Source organism: Homalodisca vitripennis, chromosome 2, assembly GCF_021130785.1.
Source record: "Homalodisca vitripennis isolate AUS2020 chromosome 2, UT_GWSS_2.1, whole genome shotgun sequence".
NCBI lineage: Eukaryota > Metazoa > Arthropoda > Insecta > Hemiptera > Cicadellidae > Homalodisca > Homalodisca vitripennis.
In genome coordinates this window covers 9,168,720-9,194,014 of record NC_060208.1, presented here as the reverse complement: position 1 = coordinate 9,194,014, position 25,295 = coordinate 9,168,720, and the positions used below count along the sequence as shown (strand labels likewise).

The 25,295-nt window shown below is 37.1% G+C and overlaps 1 protein-coding gene across 3 annotated transcripts in view; it reads right to left on the bottom strand.

Annotated features, from left to right (window-relative positions):
* Positions 1-25,295, bottom strand: part of LOC124353514 — an 86,957-nt gene that overhangs the window by 53,180 nt on the left and 8,482 nt on the right. For 2 of the 3 annotated variants that reach the window (XM_046803384.1, XM_046803382.1), the window contains exons 3-6: positions 22,207-22,359; positions 7,042-10,539; positions 5,904-6,070; positions 2,667-2,705 (exon numbers count right to left, since the gene is read on the bottom strand). In XM_046803384.1, coding sequence (XP_046659340.1) covers positions 2,667-2,705; positions 5,904-6,070; positions 7,042-10,539; positions 22,207-22,359 — 3,857 coding nt within the window. The remainder of the gene's footprint in view (positions 1-2,666; positions 2,706-5,903; positions 6,071-7,041; positions 10,540-22,206; positions 22,360-25,295) is intronic. The other variant, XM_046803383.1, reaches the window with a different exon arrangement.

Genomic DNA, 25,295 nt, shown 5'->3' with positions numbered 1-25,295 from the left:
TTTTTTTCTATTTTTACAAAAGTCATAATTGTGAAATAAATGCCTAACTTTTTTAGCTAACAATTTTCTTTTCATCCAAATATTATTTATAAAGATAGAACGTTTATTGAAGTTTACAAAAATGTACAACAATGTATTTTTATCTCTATTATTTTTTTGTTAAAAAAATAAAACAAGCAATGGACATAGAAATAAAACGTTAATTCCTTCAGAAAAAGTAAAAATTTTTTTTTTTACTTTTATAATAAATACCTTTGCATAAATTTAAATCAAAATTTTATTTTAATTAAAATTAAATTGTCTACAAAATAATAAAACACTGAACCTATGTGAACATAGGCTTATTTTCAGTTTCACAAAAATCCAACCTATTCGCTAAAACTTAACCTAACCTCTACATTTTTCACTTCACTAATTAAAAAAAAAACAACAAACAAACTTTTATTTATACACACTAAATAACGAAAAGTATAAAATATCCAAATAAATAGCAAGCAATACACTAATACCGGCAATGACGTAATAACAACAAAGAAATCAACACGGCAACCATGCGATGCGTTGTTCTTCTCTACTGGCTGAGTCGGTGATTGCGCAATAGTACAAAAATAAAATTCTAGTTCATAGTCTTCGTTGTCTATTATACTGTTGCTTAGAGCAATTCTTCTTCTTTGTTTTGATATGATTTTCACTATTTCCAGACAACGATAAAGTAACAAAAATAACAAAATTTAATGAAGCTATTTCGACGCATTAGGCATTTTGGGATTTTACAAAACACGAGCTTTTCAAACGTTTATTTTATAAACATTTATTTTTCTACTGGCTATTGAAAAGATGTTTCTGAAAGCCAAGAATACACTGTTTTCAATGACGACACTTACGATCGTGTAGAACGTAAACTCACGATAGGGAATTTTTACAAACATACGGTAATTTTAGCGTGTTCGGAAATTACGCAAACAAATGGCAATCGGAAATGTGAACATCTAAGTTTAGAATTTATATAATGAAAGATTTAACTTAACTATAGAGCGTTTTATGATATAATATGAAACCTTCAATCTTTATCTTTAGATTTACGTATGTTTTACTTCAAACAAAGTAAAAATAGACTTGCTGTGAGAGATCATATTACGACATAGTTAATGCGTCGAAAATAGCTTAGTGCCATTTTGAAACTGTAGTTAATGCGTCGATAATCGCTTAAAGCCAGTTGCAGGGTTAAAGTATAAGGCCAATCTAAATGTGTATGTATGTTTCTACAAGCAATATAAAATACGTAAGAGGTGCCACCAACAGTGGTTTTATTCTCAAAATTTGATTGACTTACATTAATGGGATTACTTGTATAAATTAGACATTATCGGATGTATAAAAACAAACAAGTTTGACAGTTAAGTGTCTTGTTTTCGTGATCAAGAATACATAATTATGTGGGTCTATAAAACTTACAAACATAAAATACTGTAGTGGCCATTTCCACTTCTGGTGTAAAGATTAAAGTACAATATACTTCGTTTCAGCCATTACTATTACAAGTACAGCACCATGTTTCTACACAGTACTTACACAGCTATCGAAGTATTAGTACACTTCCTATGTCATAGTTCAGTTTGTTGTGGTGCCCTGGCCAAAAAAATATGTAAATACATGGGCCTAAAAAGTCTACCTAGCCAAAAAGTGGTTATTACTGAATTGCTTTCCCACTTACGGTTTAAGAAATAGAGTGAAAATCCAAATTTCCAGATGTAATTTCAGACCTTTACAGTTTTTGAGATATTATTTACTTCTTTCAAATATTATTAAAATACTTTCAGAGTCTTAGTTCAGTATGTCTTGATGCCATCCATGGTCAAAGATTATAGTACACATAGCCATGTCTAAAATCCTACAATGATAGTAAAGTTGTTACTTCTATTTTGGACTCTTATAGTTGCAGTCAAGGATTAGCACAAGAATATATCAATTTGAATCGATGGAATATACTTACTAGAATGCAAAATTTTGTCACAGTATAAAACATTTTCAAAAATCTTCCAAGTTTGGCATTTCTGGATATTTAAAATTTTATCCGTAATTCCGGCGTCATAGGGATTTTATTTATAGTACAGCAATTTTAGACAAACACAAAATTTACTTTTGGTTTGCTTTCTATGAGCTTCTAAAACAGTGCCTACATAGAAGAAAGGCTCTCAAGATTATTTATCTAACTATAGTCTAATTCCTGTAATGTCTAAGATTTTTGAATCTGTAATGTTGGAGCAATTGGTTTTCACAGAGGTTTGTCTACTGTTTCTGCTGTGGGACATATTTTGGAAATTGCCCTAAGATCTTTCAAAGTTAAAAAATCCGCTTCTGTTTTACTGTGTGATTTATCACATGCCTTCCATTGTGTTTCTCACAAACTTTGCTCAAGAAACTGGCTTGCTAAGGGCTGGAAGGTGGTGCACTTAGGGTTATTAAATCCTATCTTGACGGCAGGTGCCAGGTGGTTAGTTGGGATGGTAAAGCATCTAGGCCAATTTAGATGAATCATCGTGTCTTCCAGGGCTCTTAAACCATAACTGAGTGACTAGATTTTCTATTGGAAAATGACAGTGACAAGATACATTTCTTGCCGGACTATCTCAAAACTGGGATACAACTGGACTGAAAAAACTTACCTTGAGCTCTTAGTTGTAAGAGTGGAGCCAAAAAAAGTTCTGCAATCAAAAGACTCCAAAAAATTATAAGGGTCACAGTGTTACAGGCTTATAGTAGTTTGTAACATATTTTAGCCTATAGTTTTATTTATCAGCACAACTGGAACTTACTTATCACAACGATAAGCATTCTATGTAGTTGCAACAGACCGGACTTAGACTTAGATTAAATGTTATCATGTTGGTGACAAGGAGAATTTAAAACCATAATGTTTCCAAATAAAAAATGTAGTGTGATGATGGTATTCTAACGAGTAGAATTAAATCAAGCATTATAAACATAGAACTTCTTTATGTTATAATCTCACAACTTATTGCAGGCATCTTAACAAAAATTTAAACAGAAAATGAAAACATAGTATTTTTTAATGGATACACCAATAAATGTGAAAATTTTAATAGACATATAACAGTATAATTAATTAGTTTTAGATAAGAGAGAAATGTATATAATATACAATACGATTATTTTAAAAATAAAAGAATGTTTGGTACAAGAAATAACAAGACTAAAAAACAAGGTTTTTTTAACAACTGTGACATTTTGGCTTAGCGTTAGCGAAAACTTCACTCAACGTGTTGGACAAATTTCATTTCTGTCTGTCTGTCCGCACGATGTGTTGAGAACTAACTGATCCATAGACTTACAATTTTGTATGGAGCTTCTCTTTTATATAGGTAAAACAGAGATTTTGGTGATGGTGCATGCGAGATTTGGCCAAGTGTTAGTGAATATTTGTACATTTATCTTGTGGGTAAACACGATGGCAACAAGAAAATAACAGAATAAATACTAAACAAACTGAGTACAATCATATAACTAATGTATCAGACTTTTATTCAAAGAATAAAATTAAAAATAATAAGAGTGGAAAGTCAATTTTTGGACAAATAATTGGACAAGTTAGTGACAAGATTGATTTCGATGCACTCTTGCGTTGTAATATCTAACCTAGTTCAACAGAATGTTTATTATTTAAACACTGCTATGAAACCTAACTTGTGAATAAAAATGTAAGTGTATCACGAAGCATGATAACTCTAGAAAGAGGTCGCCTGTAGATTTTAAACTCTGCATGAAACTTCATTTCGACATAGACAAGAATGAGTGATGGTGCGTGCCCAACTATGGAATGTGGATGAGCTTAACTGAATCTCATCACTATGTAGGTTGGTACAATTTCAATCTGCCGGAGGCTGTACAAATTTCTATTCTGACTGATAGTTTGTCTGTCTATCTGTCTGCAGCACATCTCAAGAATAAAATGAACTATAAGTTTGAAATTTTGTATGGAACCTCAGCGTAGCATGTTACACAACACGTGGTATTATAAGTATTTTAACATGTAGTACAATGATATAACTTTTTCAAAACATTTGAAGAAAAAGGAGAGTCAAATATGAGGTATTGAAATAATTGAACAGGATTTCAAACAGAGTATTAGAGTGGTTAAACATCCTGCATCAGAGTGAAAAACAATTTGATGACATTGGAATTAATGAAATTACGAGTATTTTGTGCCACAACAAATTAATAATGCAACCTTTTTCCTATTTGATTATTATTTTAGATTTCTAGGATCGAAATTAGCAATTAATTGTCTAACTGTAATAAATCTTTTTCTAAGCAAATTTAGAGTTTTTTTGAGAAAAAAGTGTGTAAGATTTAATTGGAACATTAATTTATTTTAATTAATTTTTTGGAACATTTTTGTATATTACAAGAACATTAAAAAAAATAAACATTATACGAGGGCAAATCAAATATAAACGGTAATTTTGCTGTTGACTGTACCAAACACGTTCGGACGTGATGCGGCTGTGGGCGATTGTCGTTTTGCTTAATAGGAGTGGGGGGAACAGCTTGCTTCACACTAGCGTTGTGTTCTGCCTTCAGTACAGCCATGACCGAGCGAGAGGTACATCCATCTGTTGCGCAACGCATCGTCATAACATTTTTAACAAATGAAGGTGTTAAGCCTTCGGAAATTTTAACTCGTTTGCAGGCACAGTTTGGGGACACTACTCTGTCTCAAAATCGAGTGTATACGTGGGCCAGAGAATTTAGGGATGGCCGAGAACGTGTTGAAAACGAAAGTCACGATCGACGCCCAAGGCCAAGTCTTACAGATGACAACATTAGTGCGGTTCGACAGCTTATTGAAGGTGATCGCCGGTTAACTGTTCAAGAAATCTCGTCGGAAATTGGTATCAGCTACCGGAGTGTTCAGTCTGCAATCACAGACCACCTTGGCTTCAGAAAAATTAGTGCTCGCTGGGTTCCGAGGTTGTTGACCGGAAATCAAAAACAGGTCAGGTCGGAGATTGCTGGGAGACTTCTGCAACGATTTCAAGAAGAAGGTGAAGATTTTTTGAGGCACATCGTCACATGTGATGAGACGTGGGTCCACCATTACACTCCCGAATCGAAAATGGCAAGTAAGGAGTGGCGAAGGAAGGATGAAGGCTGCCCAGTGAAAGCCAACACTCGTCTCTCAGCCGGAAAAGTTCTTGCAACAATTTTTGTTGACTCAAGGGGAGTTCTACTCATTGATTTTCTTCACGATCAACGAACAGTGAATGCGGCTTACTACTGCCAGGTGCTACAGTCAGCAAAAACCAGTTACCGGAACAAAAGACGAGGTGTGCCCATTAGAGATGTCATCCTTCTCCATGACAACGCAAGGCCTCACACCACATTGTTGATAAGGGATAAATTGGAAGAAATGGGCTTGGAAACTCTCGAACACCCTCCTTACAGTCCAGACCTGTCCCCTTGTGACTATTTTTTTATTGCGCCCCTGAAAGAATCACTTGGAGGAAAACGATTTGAAAACAATGAAGACGTCGAAAAGCACGTGCGCGATTGGTTAACAACTCGCCCTCAATCTTTTTATGAACAGGGAATATTCAAGCTTCCAAATCGGTGGCAGAAGTGTGTAGATAATGCAGGAGACTACACTGAAAAATGTTGAAGGTATAGTTTCTGTATAATATTATTCAATAAATATAATTTTGAAAATTACCATTTATATTTGATTTGCCTAAGTATTTACTTTATCTAAAAGTACTTTGAATTTGAAGTAACTAGTTTCTACAGTATCCAATCAGATATTGTCTTTGTATTGATTCCATAAATAATTACAGTATTTATGTACAATTCTGTAGCATAAATAACAGTATTTTGCATTAGCTTACTTGTGCTGAATGACATCATGTTGTTTACATATGGACTGCCATAGCTGATACAACATCAGCGGGTACATCCCTCTTCGGTAGTCTGCGTAACTGACAAAATCATTTTTCAAATGATATAACTGGCCTGAGTAAATACCGCAGGGTTCACCCTTACACCTGCTCTTTTCCTGTAACATAATAATTGTTCAGTAAAGGAAAAATTAGTCAACTAACATAGTCTACTTTCTTCAGTATGTTGCATCTATTTTACAACAGATACTATCAATTTTTTTAAAGTTATGTTTTATAAACTTTTTATTTTATTTTAGTCTTAGTTACTGACAAAATCATTTGTTTCTGAAAAGTATGATGGACAGGATTTTTTTGGACATTTACCATCGTTCAGTGATACAAAAAAAAATCAGTAACACTACGTTTTGAGATGTGCAATCTGATCTCTTCTTCAGGTAAATAACTAACCCAACACTTAATTACAAACTAGGTTGAGATAAACAAATCATACCAGATTCACAGTTTAAATCAATAAAAACAAATTCCTATTTTTCAAATCACAAAATCATGTGACTAAAATTTTTAACACATCTAAGGTGGGGAGGGTTGATTCGATCCAAATGTTGAGTTCAGCTTAATTTTGAGATTCGTCACCAACTTTTTTCGATCTCTTCAGACGAACATTGATTCCAAATGTATTGAGATAAGTCAAGTCTGTGACATCCTCAGATTTCAGACGCTGCACTAGGCGGAAAATGAAATGAAGCTGACTTCAGAGCAGGGATGGGGATTACGTACCTGTTGACGAACGATTGTGTCACAGACTGCTGTGCGCCGTGTACACGTAGGCCTACCAAGTTTCAAAGCGTCTTTGTAAACTGAGTGTTTGTGTACAATTTTAACTACATAAACAAGATCATTCGTAAGTATACCTAACTAATTGTTAACAATTTTAAGTGGTACACGTAGAGCCACATAAAATTTAAACATATAATCCTGACTTTGTAAATTACAATCATGAAAATCCACAGTCTAGACTTTCTGGTAGTAAGGAAAATACAACATCTAGTATGTAAAGACAGTCTATGTCACAGGTTGACTACTATTTATTATGTACATAACTAGGCAGATAAAAATAAGTACTTACAGAAAACCAGGCACAATTCCAATTACAAATGCAATGTATTGTCTCATCGAAATAGCTTGTACTAATAGCAGTCGCAACATCTGGTTTTCTTCTTGGAGGAGGCAAGTCCACCTTTGCAGTACTTTGTTTTGAAACAGGTTTTAGGATTGCACCTTCTTCGATTTCAAAGTCATAGATTTTACCATACACGCAACTGACGCTATCACCAGGGAAATTAAACTTGACTTTATTGGTGTTAGATTTTTCCTTTTTTTCCTCTGGTACTAGTTTTAAAATAGGTTTTAAGCAAGACGTGTCATTTACTGGAAACTCCCAATTGTCAGGGAGAGGTTTCATCAATACTGGTTCTTCATTTTCTATGCCACCCACAGCTCTTTGAGTCACACGAGAAATTCTCTTCTCTGTGTTTTTATGAGTAGAATTCGACATTGTACTTGATAATATTTGGTCAACCAGATAACCATTGTTATCATTTGTTGAGCTAGAGGTTTCAGGAATATTTGCCAGCTGAGTTGGTTTTGTAGGGGCTCTATTGAGTTTTGGAGGATGATTGGTAGCTTCTGAAGGAACTGTTGCAATCTCAGATGTTTTCGATGAATCATCAATACTTGTTGAATTAACCACTTTAGATGATAGACGCGGTATTTTAAAAGATGACAATTTGCTAGTCTTAGATTCTTTATAACCTTTTACTGAGGTTTGATTGTTGTCATTTGGCGTACTGATTTTGGACACTAAGGTATCTAAAAACATCTCATTTCGACTTTTATTGGTGACTTTTGTTGTGGTTTTGGCTGTATTTTGAGGTTTGAGTTTTTCACCAACAATTACTTTGTCCTTTTTTGATTCAGATAAAAATTTTAACTTCTCCTTTCTTATAGCTTTATAGTCTGCCTTGTTACATTTAGCTGATATCTTATCTTTCACATTCTGTTCTGTTTCGGGTCTATGAATCCACTGCTTCTTTTTCACTGGCAATGCCTTTGCATCGACTATTTGGACTGGTTTTCTCTTTTTAGATGCTCCTATTTTTTTGCTTACAATGCCTAGCTTATCAGGCATAGTAGAGGAAGCGGTTGCCGTTTTTGAAGTAATTTCAATCATTAAATCAGTTTTTTTTTCAATCAGTTGATCTGAAGCCTTCACAGTAGCTGTTGATTCACTTATTACATGAGGTAAATCTGTACACTTAGCACTTACTTCAGAGTTTTGAATTTTTTTAATAGTGTTTATTTCAATGAGTGCTTCAATATCATCACAAAACACACTCTGAGGTCGTTTGTTATCAATTTGAAGCCCATTTTCTACTCTTGTACTATTTACTAATTCACATCTGTACTGTTTTTGTATATCAGTATTTATGAAAGAGTTTGCCTTTTCATCGATCTCCTTCAAAACTGTATGTTTAATAGTTGCCCAATGAGGCAACAAATCATTAGACTCAGTGGTTTTTTCATCAGTTACATTGTTGACATGTTTTTTTGTAGTGGATGTCTCAGAGTTTGACTCTAAGGACAATTTCCTTTCTTGCCTGTTCTTACATTTTAAATCTTTGTTCTTAGGCTTACTTTTTGATTTCTTTCCCAATATATATTCAGAGTCACTACTAGTTTTTACTCTTTTTTTGTTAGTTTTAGTATCTTGAATTTTAGTTTTATTAAAATCATTAGTATTAATATCATGGCGTTTTAAATTTGTTATGGTGTGCATTGGTTCAATGCCTTCATCTTCCTCGGAAGAATCTTGTAGCTTTCTTTTTGAACCCGAAGGATGTTTTCTAAATATTTTTTCATTTAACTGACTATCTGTTTCCAGGAAAACATCGTCAGTTTTTTTAGAACTCTTATTTTTATGATCTCCTAATGATGATTCAGAATGTCTTCGTTTTACACTTACAGATTTTTTTTTTAAAGTTTGTTTACTTAAATTTTTTTCATTTAGTGAGTTTTTACTAATGTCAGTAATTTTATGCTCATCTATGCGAATATTGTCACTTTTTATACTACTTACATCATTAACCTCAGTCTCTTGTTTCCTACAGAGACCAAGATCTTTATTTAACTCATTCATATCATCAGATGACATGATTGTATGACAATTATCGGTGTTACAATCATCATTATCTTTCTCAACACAATTGTCATTTTCAAGGTCATCATCACAATTATCATCAAATTGTGACTGGGATAGCTTCTGAAACCATTCGTCAACGCTATCAGTGTCAGATGCTTCATCAGGCTCTTCATCCTCATCATTGCCATCTCCCAAATCCTCATGTGCTTCAATAGGTGAATAAACTATCCCTGGTTCATCTTTAAAATCAAATATCTGGGAACACGGGAGTTCATCATCATCATCAATTATTATAATATCGTCATTAGTAGTTTGTGTATGATGCATTTTATCTTCCATTGACTCATCTCCATCAGCACCAGTATTATCATAACACAAATATGCATTTGACTCACTTAATTTACTACTTAACCTTCTCTTCAGAATATCTTTTACCACCTCATCTACTTCTGATGTGGGTTTTGATTTTCTTTCAGAAGTTTTGTCCATTTCTTCCTTTGTTTTCTCACAATCTTTAATGAAAGAAGAGTCCTCCACTGAATTTTCAAACCTATTTTCTAATTTATTGGAATCTTCACCAATGTTATCGGGGATTTTCTTATTTGAATCATCAGTGTTTTTGTTAGAAAATGGGTGAACTACTTCTGCATCGTTTACAGCTGTTTTTATCATTTCATCAATGAGGTGACCAATGGGAGACGACATAATTGGTGAAGAATTTTCAGGAAGAGCCAATTCTTCATTACTGTTATGTGTTTCATTAATAACTTCAATATTCCCTTTAGTGCATTCATTTCTATTGCTTAAATTCGAATTAGAAGTAACATCATGACCAACTTGATCTCTTGGTAATACATCTTTTGAAATCGAATTTGGACTAATATTATTAGTATTTTTATCAGATGTTTTATCCATTTCACACGTAAATGTCAAATCTATAACTGGTGACTCCAAAGCATCAAAATTTAATTTTTGAAGTTCATTTTCTGGCTTATTTTCAATTTCCAAGAGATTCAATTTTCTGGAAGGATTAGTTCCTTCAACTTTGTCTTTGTTAATACAAAGATCTGCGTTAGAAAGACTATCTTCAGTTGAAGCTTCCTCGTCACTTGACAATGGAGGTGGACTCATCTGTTCACTGGTAGATATTACAACTTGATCATTGGTTGCATCTTCTTTCATTTTCTCATTACCTGCAGCTTCTAAAATTTCATCTTCACTATCAGAGCAGTCCAGATTTATTATTTCAATCACACGACTTTGTGAAGAAGGAGGAATATTTCTAGTCTTACATTCTGACGTTGAAGGAATACAGTCCAAATTTGTTGCAATGTTTTCCTCTTTGGTTTTAGATGTTTTATTTGTTGTAACAGAGGTTTTGAGTGGAACAACACATTTATTCCCATCTTCAATACAAGGGTCATCCTGTAAAAAGACAAAAAGTGAAACAAACACAAAACTACAGTTATCGTGATATTAACAATCATGTAAAACTTTTCTAAGGACATTAGTCATTGCCTATGGTCTTATTGGAGTTGATTAAGTCAAGCAAGAAAATTATATGACAAATTAAAAAAAAAAATGTAAACTTGAAGGACTATCCAGAAATGACATGAAATATCAAATTTAAAATTTCATCTAACTCTTTATACACGTATTATATTAATAATTTTAGTCTTGTAATTAAGGTTGTGTATTACGACTCATTGATGTGCTTCTTAACTGATAGTAGTAAATTATGATGAATTTTTTGGATCTCATTACAAGGCAATTACAATAAGCAAAAATTGATTGTTCAGCTTATTTTCTATAATGAACATGATAAACGAATACATATACTTGTGTTCTGGTTGAAAGAAACATGAATGTCACACCACTTAGCCAGATGCGTTTCGCTGTTGTTTCTCAGTGCTACAGTTGGACAATAATGGTTTTTTCAGATATAACTTAACACGGCTGACCCATATCGTTCTAGTAATATGAGAGATAACATTTTGCAAAAGGTAAGTCATAGTAGTTATCGTGACAAGATTGATTTTCCTGATCTTTTATACTGGATAGTGTTTCTAGCAGATTAGTCATCAAACATAATATTGGTTTTTTTAGTACTTTTACACAAGAGCTATATTCCAAAGCAGTTTGGTTATTTAAAAAAAAAACACACGATCTGACAAACATATTTTACTAGATACATTTGATAACTCCATTTTTTCTCTATTTATTTACATAGTCATAATTGCCAATAAGATTCAAGCCCTCATATCGCCTGCGCCTTTAGCCAGGAGCCAGTTATAACGTCTTTTAATTCACCATCACCAAAACGTTGAGAACCAAGCCACTTTATCATGTGCATAAAGAGATTTGTGTAAATGTTTCCAAAAGTTCAGAGACTTAAATTTTGATCTTCTCTAATGGTTTCGTTGATTTTGTCAACAACTTCACCACTCACCACTGATGGCCTGCCACTCCTTTCTTCATTGTGGACTTTTGTTCATCCACTTTTATAAAAATGAACCCATTCACATACAATCCCTTCACCCAAAACTTTTTAGCCCATAAACGGCACAAAGTTCCCTTATAGCAACAACGATGAAGTGTTATTCATGTGATACTAAGGAAGATAGTGATATTATATTAGTAGTATGGAAACGGGGGTTCTAACTCGTCCCAAAGAGTGACGAGTTCAAAGGTCACCTAACCTAACCAGTGGCAGCGGTGGCGACGGTAGACACGTGTGCGCGCAGTGCAGCGATGCCCGAGTTACACAACGCAGTGTGAGTCAGCGGTAGCACACGCGCAGTGGACGTTGACGTTCACTCGCAGTCTGGTGCGCGGTGGTTTGCACGTAACAAGACGAGAGTGGTGACTGTATACGAAAACGTGTTAGGTGTCCGTGTACCGTATGTGAAACTGTTGTTGCCAGAGCACATTGTATGTGCGACCCATACGGACATCACTCATACTGTACAGAGATTGAGGCAGTGTCGGATACCAGGTAGTCCGGGCAATTCATGATAATGGCTACTGCTGCTTGTGATGTGTTTGTGACGTGCGACATGTGTGGTGCAATGGCGACTAAGTCGAACATGGCACGTCGCCATAACACTGCCAAGTACAAGTCAGTCGGAGGAGTCGACTTACGAACTAATTGTGAGTAAGCCAACGTAACAACGATCAGTCTAGTGAGCGCGTTGAACACTTGTACACCCGAGCACTATGCCCGAGTCTCTGATCTGATACCTCATCAATATTACAAAGTCGAGAAACTCGAAAAAGTCGACTCGAAGGACGGATCGACCATTTTGGCAATGTTGCGTCATTTAGGTGGCTTCAACGTGTGCTAAGTTTACTTGCCTAGACATTTCGACGACATACTGACTAATGATATCATATCGAGTTACAACAGTGGAGCCTTCGACGTAATACACCTGTTTTACAAGGGGACGTCTCGTAAAACTTTTACAAGGGTGTCGAAAACCAAATACAGTTTGAAATCAAATACAAAAATTAAAAATTTATTAAAGACGTGACAATATGTCATCTCTAAACGTAACGTTGTACGTCGCAAGTGGGAACCTTGGAGCCACCCCCGTCGGTTCTCTTCGGTGATCGGAGAGTTGAGTGTAATCAGAGATTGTGCCTCCGCCGAGTAACCTCGGTTTACGCTGTCCGAACGGGACCATTTGTTTTGTCTTGTGCGTGTGTACTATTACTACGGTTACACAAATTCGATTCCTTTGCCTCTGTCCAAGTATTTCAGTGACATGCGATCAACGTCTTTGGTGTTGTACTTTGTTATGTCATCGTCTGTAAGTGCATGCAGATAACGATCGGGGAGAAACACTCGGTACTGGCCCTCGTTGTCTTCCAGGATGGCCATGACGGTCTCTCCTAATCGTGTGGTGCATCGCTCGAATTGCATTACCCGGTACGGTACGTTATGAGTCAAGTTGGTGAGCCGCGTGTAGCGTGGTGCTTGCAGCCTGTTGGACGTAGTCTTTAGATCCTTATGTCTTACAGACAGTCAATCTGTGGTCCAACCATCTCTTTGTGTCTATACATTATGAGCGATGTGACTGATGATCGTGAATCCCATGTACTTTAGCAACGAGAATTTTGACACGCGGTATAAGGAACACCCTACACAGTTTGTCTGCAACGCCTGCATCAAAGTTGGGGATACACGTAACCCAGTCCCATACCGAGTTTACGCTTGGCCCACATTGCCGAGCCTGTGCCCAGACTCCACAGCCGCTCAGACAGATCAGCGTCCGGAGCAATGACGCGGTCGAACGCTTTGTCCTGTAACACTTTGTCCGCTTCCCATTGTTCTTCGTTGTTTTTGTGTTTGCTGTACCAGATGTCATGGTGGCGCGCGGCTTCGTCAAGCGGGTTCACACCGCGATCGTTACGTTTCAATCTCTGTTGGAGCCGAGTTCCAGGCCCCAGGAAATTGTAACCGGGGGCGTGCAGTTCAAACGGTAGATTTTTATGATATCGTTCAACAGACCGGATCCGTTCATGACGTGTTCAGGCAACGCCGAGAGACACCTCAAGACGTACTCGAGACCGTTGGGTTTCGTTACCAGTTCTTCCATGCGATCGTTGATGAACTGCACCACGGACATTTTCTCGTTGTGGAAATTGTTGTTGCCGGCCGCTGCCTGCGCTTGTATGTACATAAGCCTATCGATTAAACCTTTTAAATTTCCAATGTACTTGTATTTGATCGGTAAGTTGGTGTAACGTTTCAAACCCGAGCCGCTGGCTCCAAATGACTTGTATCTGCTCGAGTCTATGTTCGTCCCAGATCGGTTTGATTAAATACTTCCACTTTGCACCGACGCTGGATTTGGGTCGTTGTGTCGTGACGTCGTTTCTCTGGTACAGCGCGTCTGACACGATCAATATATCTTTGTAGTTGTCTCGATCCTCGCTGGTGTATTCGTCATCACTGATTATTCCTGGGTCGGTCAGTAGTTTCCATAAACCAACTGTACCTCTGTATCGTTTATTTTCTTTTATCATCATTATATCGTCCATTTTTACTGACTGTAATAGTCGAATGACCAATTTTCAATTGACGATCACTCATGTCGTACCATATACCAAACACTTGTCCCCAGCTTGTGCCAGGTACTCGCGAGCCAGCGGCCCGAGATCAGGTCCTTTCTCCTCCACGTATTCCTGTATCGATTGGTCTATCAATGTATTTGGTCTATCGTCATCTTCCATCATCTTCAGTGGCGGTGTGTCAGATGCAGTTGTAGTGATATCACGATTAACACTCGCGACATTACGACTCGGTGTGCTCATGGCCGATGGTACGAAATCTTTACGCAATCGTTTTTGTAATGTGATAGCTTTGAGTTGTTTCAATCGTTTCTCTTTCTGTTCTGATACCTGCGTCTCGTTGGACGTACTCGCGGACGGTAAACACACCTCGTGCGCTGGAGGAATTTTCGGTACATCTTTCAGTTTTACATTTCCGACAATAAAGTTTGTTCTATCTTCCCTATTACGTTGTTCCAAAACTTCTTGTTCGCCTTTCAAGAACGCCTCGCGTAATTTATCATCTTGTAGAGCAAAACGTTTGGCCTCTTTCGCAGTTGGACATTTGACGAAAATTTGGTGGTATGTTTGGCTCAGACTTAATTTTCTTGATCAAAACGTTTTCGATATTATATTGGCGTCTTTTGGTTTGGCTTCGTATTGGCGACATCATGAATACTGTACTACTATTACTACTATATTACTAATTACTAAATATTGTACATGTACGTGATGTATAGCGTATTACAGTAATCCAGATAAATTTGCAAACAACAAGACCCAGTTCAGTAAACGGTGATATGTCGTTTTAAAAAATATTTGCGTATATCATCGCTAATGGAAAAACGGTGAAATGTAGTTTTAAAAAATATTTGCGTATATCATCGCTAATGGAAAAACGGTGGAATGTAGTTTTAAAAAATATTTTCGTATATCATCGTCAGTGATAGAACGGTGATGTAGCGTGTATCACGTCGTTAAGCATGAACTTGTATTTACCGTTATTCGGTTTCCTTTTCATGTCTATTGAAATAAATCCGTGCGGCTGAGACCAACACTTTCTTCATAAAGTTTCAAATTCACGATACGTCCTGTCCGATCCAACAAAGTCGTCGTATATTCGTTTTGGTGTAATGTTTGTTTTGTTTTAACACGCACAACATGATTACATTATTACGAATCACTTGCATGTCTACCTTTCCATAACTCTGACACAAGTACACGCACGATATCTGTTTGTGTCGGCTGCGAATAAAGTAATCTTTAATTTTGTCTTGCTGCTCCATCGCAATTGAACCGTTCCACGATGGCGCTCTTTTCCTCGTTTTCCGTGTGCATTTTTATACTGTACCATTTCAGCAGTTGCTTAAAGTCTTTGTTTTCAAATTCGCGGCCTTTGTCCGTGTGCAACAAATTGGGCGGCCTGTGATCTGCATCCGCGGCTCTTTTCAGTTTCGACTCGAAAGCCCTGGTCACGTCCGCGCCACTATTTGTCTTTATCGGCTCCGACCAAGCGTACTTGCTAAACGTGTCTATGACGTTCAACATGTACTTGAAGCCTCGGTTGACTTTACAGTAAGCCGTCATTTCTGTAAGTCGGCAGTCCACAAGTCAGCAAGCCCAAAGTTACAATACGCCGTCTAGGAAACTTTTTGATTACCGGTTTGTGCAGTTCCCTCGCTTCTACTAAAGGTGCAGGTTCTGTCAGTTTTATGAACGTGCTCTTTTTCGAGCCACACGTTCCACACAACGACTTTGACCGCCATCTGTTATTGGAAGTTTTTACTGTTTGTTGTTTGAGCGATGCAGTTTTCGTCTTACACTTGTGACAATAGCTTCCCATGTTGACTACATTAGTGAAAACCTGACAAAAAAGCGTGTATGAATTATTGTTTGAGTGATGCAGTTTTCCTATTACACTTGAGACAATAGCTTTCCATGTTGACTACATTAGTGAAAACCTGACAAAAAAGCGTGTATGAAATGTCCTATGTGATGATACATAATACGTCTATGATATCAGAAATAATAGCAAATGTGATTTCTTACAGTAAGAGTGTTGCAGAACTACAGAATGAGTGAATTACACAAAGACAAAATAAAACTGACCGAGGGTCAGAAGCGCAAGATGCGCATCGCTTACAAAAAACGCAGATCGGCCGTGATTGGTATTGCGAAAGATCAATTGTCGGGTAACGGTGGTGATACAATCATGTTGACGGATCGACAGCACAAGGCGGTGCAGAGAGCGTTAAAGAACAATAGCGGTGTGCGATTGTCACTGGAGTGCGGACAGCTAGAGAAAAACGTTGACGGTGGGCTACTGAAAGAAGTGTTGGGATTCGTAGAGGACAGTGTGCCGTACGGAAAGAAATTCGTATCACCGCTAGTGAGACGGAAAATCGCACCGTTGCTGAAAGAGCAACTTGTACCGTGGCTGAATAACCTGATTGACAACGAACTCGATTCCATCATCGAAAAAGATCCCAGTGGCAACGGTCTCCGCAAACGTATAAACGGAAAACTCGATTCGTTGTTTAAAAAAACTACGTTAAACCGATGTCAGCGAGTGATTTGAAAATGTGGGCTCGTAGACTGAACATTCCCAACTTTTGCGGTGTATTTATGCGTGAAGCGTTACCGGTCAAACCGCATCGTATCGAATGGGGTATAACCAATCTGGGCGATCTGGATTCGGACGGTACACACTGGACGTGTTACATGAAGATCGGCCACAGCAAAGTCTATTTCGACTCGTACGGTGATAGTCAGCCACCGCGGGAACTGGTCCGTTACTTGGGTCCAGAGAATCGGATGTACAACACCAATCGAATTCAAGACTACGACGACCAGCTCATATGTGGACACTTGTGCCTGGAAGTGTTAAGGCTATACATGTCTGGTTGCAAACGTCTTACTGATATAGAAAGCGCGTTGGAGAAAGATAAATACATTTGGAAATTTTGGTTTGCATAATGTTTGCAGTGAACAGATTCAACGAAGTCGTGATAAGTGATGAAACCAAAGTATTACAATATGTGGATGCTCGAATAAATGAAAAGTTGACATCTGCCAATGACGATAATATGATGATCAAACAATATGTTGAAGCGCAAATAAATGAAAAGTTGAAAGATTTTGCTTCACCAGATCAAACAACTATCAAACAATACGTGGAAGCGCAAATAAACGAAAGATTGGAGTCTTTCAGGAGGGGTTGCGAGGTAAATTTATAAACTTTACGACACACTGTGGAAACGGATCACGATTTAAAGACCCACACAAAGAAAGCAGATGAGCTCATCAGCAAGGTAAAGTTTATCAACAACAAAGTAAACGTGAAAAACAAACGGATCGTAAACGCTGCAAAATCTGTAGACGAACACGACGTAATGATCAGAAAATAAATTGACGACCTCTCGAGATTAAACGAGCAAACTTCATTTACACTGGAAGAAAACACTAGGGGGTTTAATAGAAGGTTCGAACAACTTGAAAACTGGAAGCGTCAATATGCAAACACGGTATCAGAACTGTATGAAAGTGTTTTCTCAAACAGCATAGCGTATACGTGCGATGCACGCTTACATATAGACACAGTAACTATATAGACTTGGACTTGGATATAGAGCAAGTATATAGAGTAATAATGCCTGTGTTAAAACTCTTCGGTAAAGGTTCCGTTCTGAACTTGCATTTCGAACATCCAATCCACTTAGACGAGACCGTGAAATACAAAGTGGCTCTGATTGGTTTCTACTCGGAAAACAATATCTACAACCTGCGAAAGACTGCACATGTTGTCTTTACACTGAACGATCAGGGAGAACACGTAGTAACTCTAGATCCCGGTTACTGGACGATGGAGTCGCTGCAACAGAAATTGGGAACCTCAAAATTACAAAGAACAGCGATCGTGTCACTCTCAGGTCACCGTACACGTTTGGCATGGACTCGAATCTTTGTGCACTACTGGGTTTTAAAGCAGACCATACAGGTCAGGCTGGCGAAACAGTGACAGCAACTAACCCGCCGAGTTTAAGACCGATAGAAATAGTCGAAGTACACTGCGAAATTGTGGAAAACAGTTATGTGAGCCACGACGTGCACCAACACAGACACCAAGAGACGGCGGTTTTGTATAAGTTCTATCCCGGTGTGCCGCACGGTTACAAAATATCAGAGAGACTGTAGTGCCCTCACTATGTGTCTGTGCGACAAGGGCTACGTAAGCTGCAACAGATCAAACTAGCCATCACGGATCAAAACAATAACGCTCTGTTAAACGACAACGTGATCAGTTACGTTTATTTGGACCTGGTTCCCGATCGTGCATAATCTATTCACAACTTTGGTAATGTACATTAGTAGACAAGATGTATTACTGCACGTGTTTGGTTATTGCACCCACCTTAGTTTATGCAAATGAAGACTTTGACTCTGTGTGTTATTTGAAACATTACGGATATTTAGAGAATTACAACACTACTTCGTTAGTAGACGGGAAAATCTTAAAGGCGGCGATAGACATTTCAAGCTAAATATAATCTCACAGTTGATGGGTAAATGAACCCTGAAACAGAAGCGTTCATGAAGAGACCGCGATGCGGGAACAAAGACAATCCTTTGCCGTATAGAATACTGAGCAACACCACAAAATGGTTCAATAATTTAGTGACATGGAATTGGTTGGGAAATCCACGATACGTGCCGTTGGGAAATGCCGCCAACTGTTCGGTGAAAATCGTTCTGCTCTTGAAGTTGGGTTGAGCAGTCTACTTGTCGACTTGTTCGTCTTTCGTAGCCAGTCGGATGTCCACTCTGTTCCGAATATTTTCCATTGTCTTACCGAAAACGCTGTTATTCATGAGCTTGAAGAAATCTTTCTCAAACTCGTTCCTGGCTTGCGTACGCATCTGGGTGTTCAGGTCGATGTAGGACTTGAGCCAGGCAGACTCTGTGGACTTTCTTAAGTTCCATGCCGAGCGACAAATACTGTTTTAGATTCCTGTAGTGGACAACGTATTTTTCTTTGTCAAACAGTGTGGTGAGGAGTTTCTCTTCTTTCGACCCCGGCAGTACTCGACGTTCCGGTGCAAGAGGCAAGTCAGAGTGCAAGTCGTGCAAATTCTTCGGATACGCCAAGTCGACTTCTAGAATGTAGCCGGTTGGTGAATCATGAATTACCCGGACTACCTAGTATCCGACACTGCCTCAATCTCTGTACAGTATGAGTGATGTCCGTATGGGTCGCACATACGTGCTCTAGCAACAACAGTTTCACATACGGTACACGGACACCTAACACGTTTTCGTATACACTCACCACTCGCGTCTTGTTACGTGCGAACCACCGCGCACCAGACTTCCAGACTGCGAGTGAACGTCACCGTCCACTGCGCGTGTGCTACCGCTGACTCACGTTGTGTAACTCGGGCACCGCAGCACTGCGCGCACACGTGTCTACCGCCGCCACCGGTTAGGTTAGGTGACCTTTGAACTCGTCCCTCTTTGGGACGAGTTAGAACCACCGTTTCCATATAATAAATGCTATCGGCAAATTTCGATACTCTTCAATAAATGTTGTTAAAAAATCAGAGCTCATAAATAACTTGGAGTCAGCCATGTTAACTCAAAACAAACAAAACACCTTACCCTTGGCGGAACGAGTGGTGCGTAACGTTTGGCCTACAGTAGTGAAAACGGAATGAACAGATTTTTCACGAGCACGAGTCCGATCCGTAATGCGCCATACACTGGCGAACTGATACTCGAGCCGAGCCGAGCCGAGCCGCACGGCAAGCAGTGGCGGATCCGGCTCGGCTCGCCTGAATTTGACTCGGCTCGGCTCTTTATTGTCCATACACTGACGGATTTGGTCCATTTCTAGGCGAGTCGAGCCAGGCTCGCGAGTCAGACTCGCAGGTGTATGGGGCCCTTTAGAACCCCCGTTTCCATACTACTAATATAATATCACTATCTTCCTTAATATCACATGAATAACACTTCATATCTGTTGCTGTAAGTGACTACAGTAGAGACCGAACCTAATTATAAAGCAACTATAATATCACTATTTTCCTTAGTATCACATGAATAACACTTCATATTTGTTGCTGTAAGTGACTACAGTAGAGACCGAACCTAATTATAAAGTGAATATAATATCACTATCTTCCTTAGTATCACATGAATAACACTTCATATTTGTTGCTGTAAGTGACTACAGTAGAGACCGAACCTAATTATAAAGTGAATATAATATCACTATCTTCCTTAATATCACATGAATAACACTTCATCTTTGTTGCTGTAAGTGACTACAGTAGAGTCCTAACCTAATTATAAAGCAACTATAATATCACTATTTTCCTTAGTATCACATGAATAACACTTCATCTATGTTGCTGTAAGTGATCAGATCATTATGAATGCTTCTCTGCAGCTATCCCTAGCTTGTAGCCAATACAGGATTCCTATGGCTCTCTTTTGTAGCAGGAGGATACGGTGTAGGTTTCCTGCTGAGGTTCCACCCCAGGATGCAAGGCCATATCTTATATGAGATTCTACAAGTGCGTGATAGGCAATGTTTTAAGTAGCTTGATCGGTTGTCTGTTTGATGCGCTTTAAGGCATACAGTGAGGTGTTGATTTTTGTGGTAATACTATCAATGTGTTTGTTCCAGGACATGTCATCGTCAATAATGACTCCTAGGAATGTTGAATTGTTCTCCCTTATCACCTCTGGCAGTGCTGCAACTAAGTCTTTTTCTTACCAAAGGCTACTTGTTTGGTTTTGTTTTCATCAACTACTAAGTCTTTGAAGTGACAGTACTGGTAGGTCATATTGAGTGAAATTAATGATTGAACAGCTAGGGTATCTGCAGATTTTTCAGCTAGCAGCAATGTTGTGTCATCTGCGTACATTAAGGGCGTGCAGTGTTCTACCAAGTATTGAGGCAGGTCATGGGTAAAAAGAATAAATAACACAGGGCCCAGTACTGATCCTTGAGGAACGCCCCTATTTGTTGGTAGAAGAGGTGATCTGATCTTCTTTACTGTTCCCTTGTGTGTCTGCCTTAACTCAACAACTTGCTGGCGTCCTTCAAGGTAACTTTTAAACCACCTCAAAGCTTGACCTTTGATACCTAGTTGTTGAAGTTTGTTTAGTATCAGGTTACGTCCGAGGCAGTCGAAGACCTTGCTAAAGTCAAGTAGAATAGTAGTCACCAGGTTTTTCTCTTCTAAGTTGTCAATGATAAATTCTAAAAACTGTTTACAAGTAACCTTGCCAGTCGCCAATGCTAAAAACCAGAAGTGACTACCCATTTCAGGACAAAATTTACTTTCACTTCTAGGATTAAAATGTATAACATGGCTCTATATCAGGAACTACATCAGAAACCATACCATAGGAAGATACCAAATGAGTTAATTTTTAACTTGATATTCTATATCATGCTTATTTATTTATATGCTACCAAGAGATATTAAAATACTGTAAAATTATATTTCTGGTGTATTTTTTTTAACTTTTGTAAATGAAAATTTCTTCATTTATTATGATACCTAGTTTTAATGAAACTCATCTAATAATATAAGCCAAAAGTTTGTTGTTTGACTGTGTGAATTTCTTTCAAATGCATGCAAAACACCCAAAATCAATATATTTGGGTAAAATATGCAGCGTGAAAAAATTCACTCAAAAACTTCCTACAATAGTATTTACCTTAACAGCTAGTATATGTTACCTGCATATTTCATCAGTGCAACATAAACATACCTTGTGATAATCGTTCTGTTAGATTACACTAAATATTATATTACGTTAGTCTTTATCTTCCGAGAACATCAAACTAACGGTCAACAAGTTTCGCTACAAATACAAGATAGGCAGACGCTATGCGGGAGATGTACTATTAGTTTTAAACTAAAAATTATTTCTAAACTATCCAAACTGATAAATACAATTCCAATAAATTCAAGACTAATTTTACGGAACAAAATAACTAGATTGATATAAACTTTAAGATATACGAACCTCTTTCAGTATCCTTTGGTACAACTGAAAGACAAAATTTTCATCTTCCCTATTGTTAAGATGGGCACCCATACCGATGACGTCACCATGCTGCAGGGATATGTCACGGTTTGCTATCACTTTCTCATCACCAAGAAACGTTCCGTTAAGACTCTGAAACACCATGTTAATAACTACAGTGTAATGTAATAATTTAATGTTTGTTGAACACTTTACGGACAGTAGACCAGCAACTCTGTATATACCAATATTTTCAACTGGGCTATAAATTCATTTACAGTATTTAAATTTGTCATCCCACAATTATTGATAAATCTAAAAGATTCCAAAACATTTTGTTATGCATTACCTTATATGAGAAGTTAGTAAACACAGGGAAAAAGAAAAGTTTGTATTTGTGGTCTTAAACTGAAAATGGCGACAACAAAAACCACATGTAAAACTAAAGATATTATTTTGTATATTTCTGATGAGCTTACTACACTATTGTTGACAATAACAATATTTTTCAGACATATGCTACTATTCACCATTAAAAAAAAAGATTTTATTTTGACTTGGTAATAAATAATTAAAACATTTTCTCTAAAACACAAAAATGCATAAAGACAACAAATTTTAAATACGAGAGACAAGAGATTTGAACGTGTACCATAAAATTCCACAAATAGCCACAATATGTAAAAGGATTAAATCATAAACTAATTAAAGTCTAATATATGCAGCAAAAGAGCTATACTTACTGATTAAATATCATAAAACTGGCAAAAATTAGGCATTTCAGATTTTTAATAAAAAAAATCTTGGCTTTCTACTTGGTTCTGATACAAACTATACATAATTTTGCTGAGTTCGTTGACAATATTCTGAGGATGTAGACAGTGTAGTTTTACTGTACTTGTTATTTTAACTTCCTGTACTGTCTCAAGGTGTACAGTTTTTTACCTTTAATCTCTTAACTTTTCTATTGTGTAATCTTCTCTAATCAATTATATATCTTTTTGGAGTGCATTGGAAGCTTGCTTCCTGTTACCCCAATTAAATTTTGTTTAGTGCAAAGAATCAATTAGGTGACAAATTCTTCGGGAAAGCTCCTCCTCTTCTGTTATTCTATACATCTCAACTTCATTTATATTTACTTTCAAGTAGCTAAAAACTCCCTCTAAAGCTTCTTTAAGTTGTGATCTGACAAAACTTTGTTTTTTAGAAGTTCTTTAATTTGTAATATACTAGAAAATGGAAATATCACCAGTTCTTGCAGCTACCAGTTTAAAAGTTTTTTTTTATATTTAACTAGCTGTTACCCGCGGCTTCACACGCAATCTTAGAACCAAAGTCCTTATATTACTTGTTAAAAGGAATTATGATGTAATATGATAGGAGTCCTATAAAAATTTTAAAACGTAAGTAGGCATACATCAGCTAGATATTATTTAAGTTCATGGTAAATAGTATCAGAGTTTAACTTAATTATTATATCATGTTTGGCACGTGTAGGAGCATTTCTGGTTCTAATTAATTATATACTTAACGTCACAGCTAAATCTACCTTGTCATCCCGATCAAAAAAACACAAATCTCAGATCACACAGGTCTCGGAAACTTACTTCGGTCAAAAAGCGTATATTTCGAGTCCTTGTCATATATTTCAGGTCTAAGATATTTCCAGTACTATAGTAGAGTTTGCCTTGTTGTTCTGACGAAGAAGAAATATATATATATATATATATATATATATATATATATATATACAGGGTGTATATTATGTCTGGAAACACCCAAATATATCCTTTAATAATTTAAATATAAAATTTGAAACCTCTTACAATCGTGATAGAGATTGGGCATCTACTTTTTGGAACATGTTTTGTTATGTCACACCAACGGGGGACGTCCTGCCGAGGGTATCGTGAATATTCTTAATGGAAGCCTATACCTTGTGATACATAATTTTAAAGGTAATAGCTTACTGAATTGAATGCCACAAACCGCATCTCAAAGGAATTATTCTATCAGAAAATAGAGCATTTTTAGTATTGAAAATTTACTGATGTTCAACAATGTAATTTTAACATGGTTCTTGCCACACAAATGTTGTTTACACTAATTTTCAGCATTTTTTAAATGTTCAATTAAAATAAAATAAACAATTTATTTTTTAAGCTGGTTTTCATTAGTACAAATTGTACCAGTTTTTATTACAATGAATAAAACTTATGAGTCACTTTCTCTGATTACTTATGAATCTGTACTTGGTGTTTTCCAGTCAGCAGGAAGGTTTAAAGAGACAAAGGTCACTAGCCTATGAGAAACATTATTGTGTTATTAATCATCTGGTCTACAGGTTTCAGTTTGTTGAGCATGGAGCTTTCACTAGACAGGTCTAAGCTTGCTGTCAACAAGTTATCTAATTACAGTAGTTCAGTTTTTATTTGGCATTTTAATGGAATTGTCTGAAAGAGAACGAATTACTCTGTTGATGATGATGCGAGGATACATGGCGATCGTCAAAGATCTTATCGGGGAAGTTTGTAATTTGTTTAATGACACTTTCCCCGAAAGGAATCCCATAAGTGTTTTCGACAATATCAAAAACTATTGAGCGTTTTGAAATGACAGGGAGTGTACGTAATCGGCCAAAGTCGGGGTAGGCATACAATCTGCAACAGATGAAGAACATGCACTAGATGTTTTTCAAACATTTATTGAAGACCCACATACATCGCTCAGAAAAGCTGCACAGCAAACATGATATGCCACCCTATGTCTGTGAGTAAGATTTTGAAAATTAATAAATACAAACCATTTAAAGTTCATTTAGTCCAACAGTTTAAGTGAGGATGATTACGACAGAAGAGTTGAATTTTGTGAACTTGTGATGCGCAAATGTGATGACAATAGAGATTTTCTGACCAACATACTATTTTCTGATGAGGCAACTTTTTTCCTAAATGGCAATGTTAACAGGCACAATTGCCGTTACTGGGCTAGTGAAAACCCACATTGGATTACTGAGTCCCCATTCACAGCAACCACAAAAACTGAACGTATGGTGTGGAATTTTAGGTAACAAAATTGTTGGACCCTTT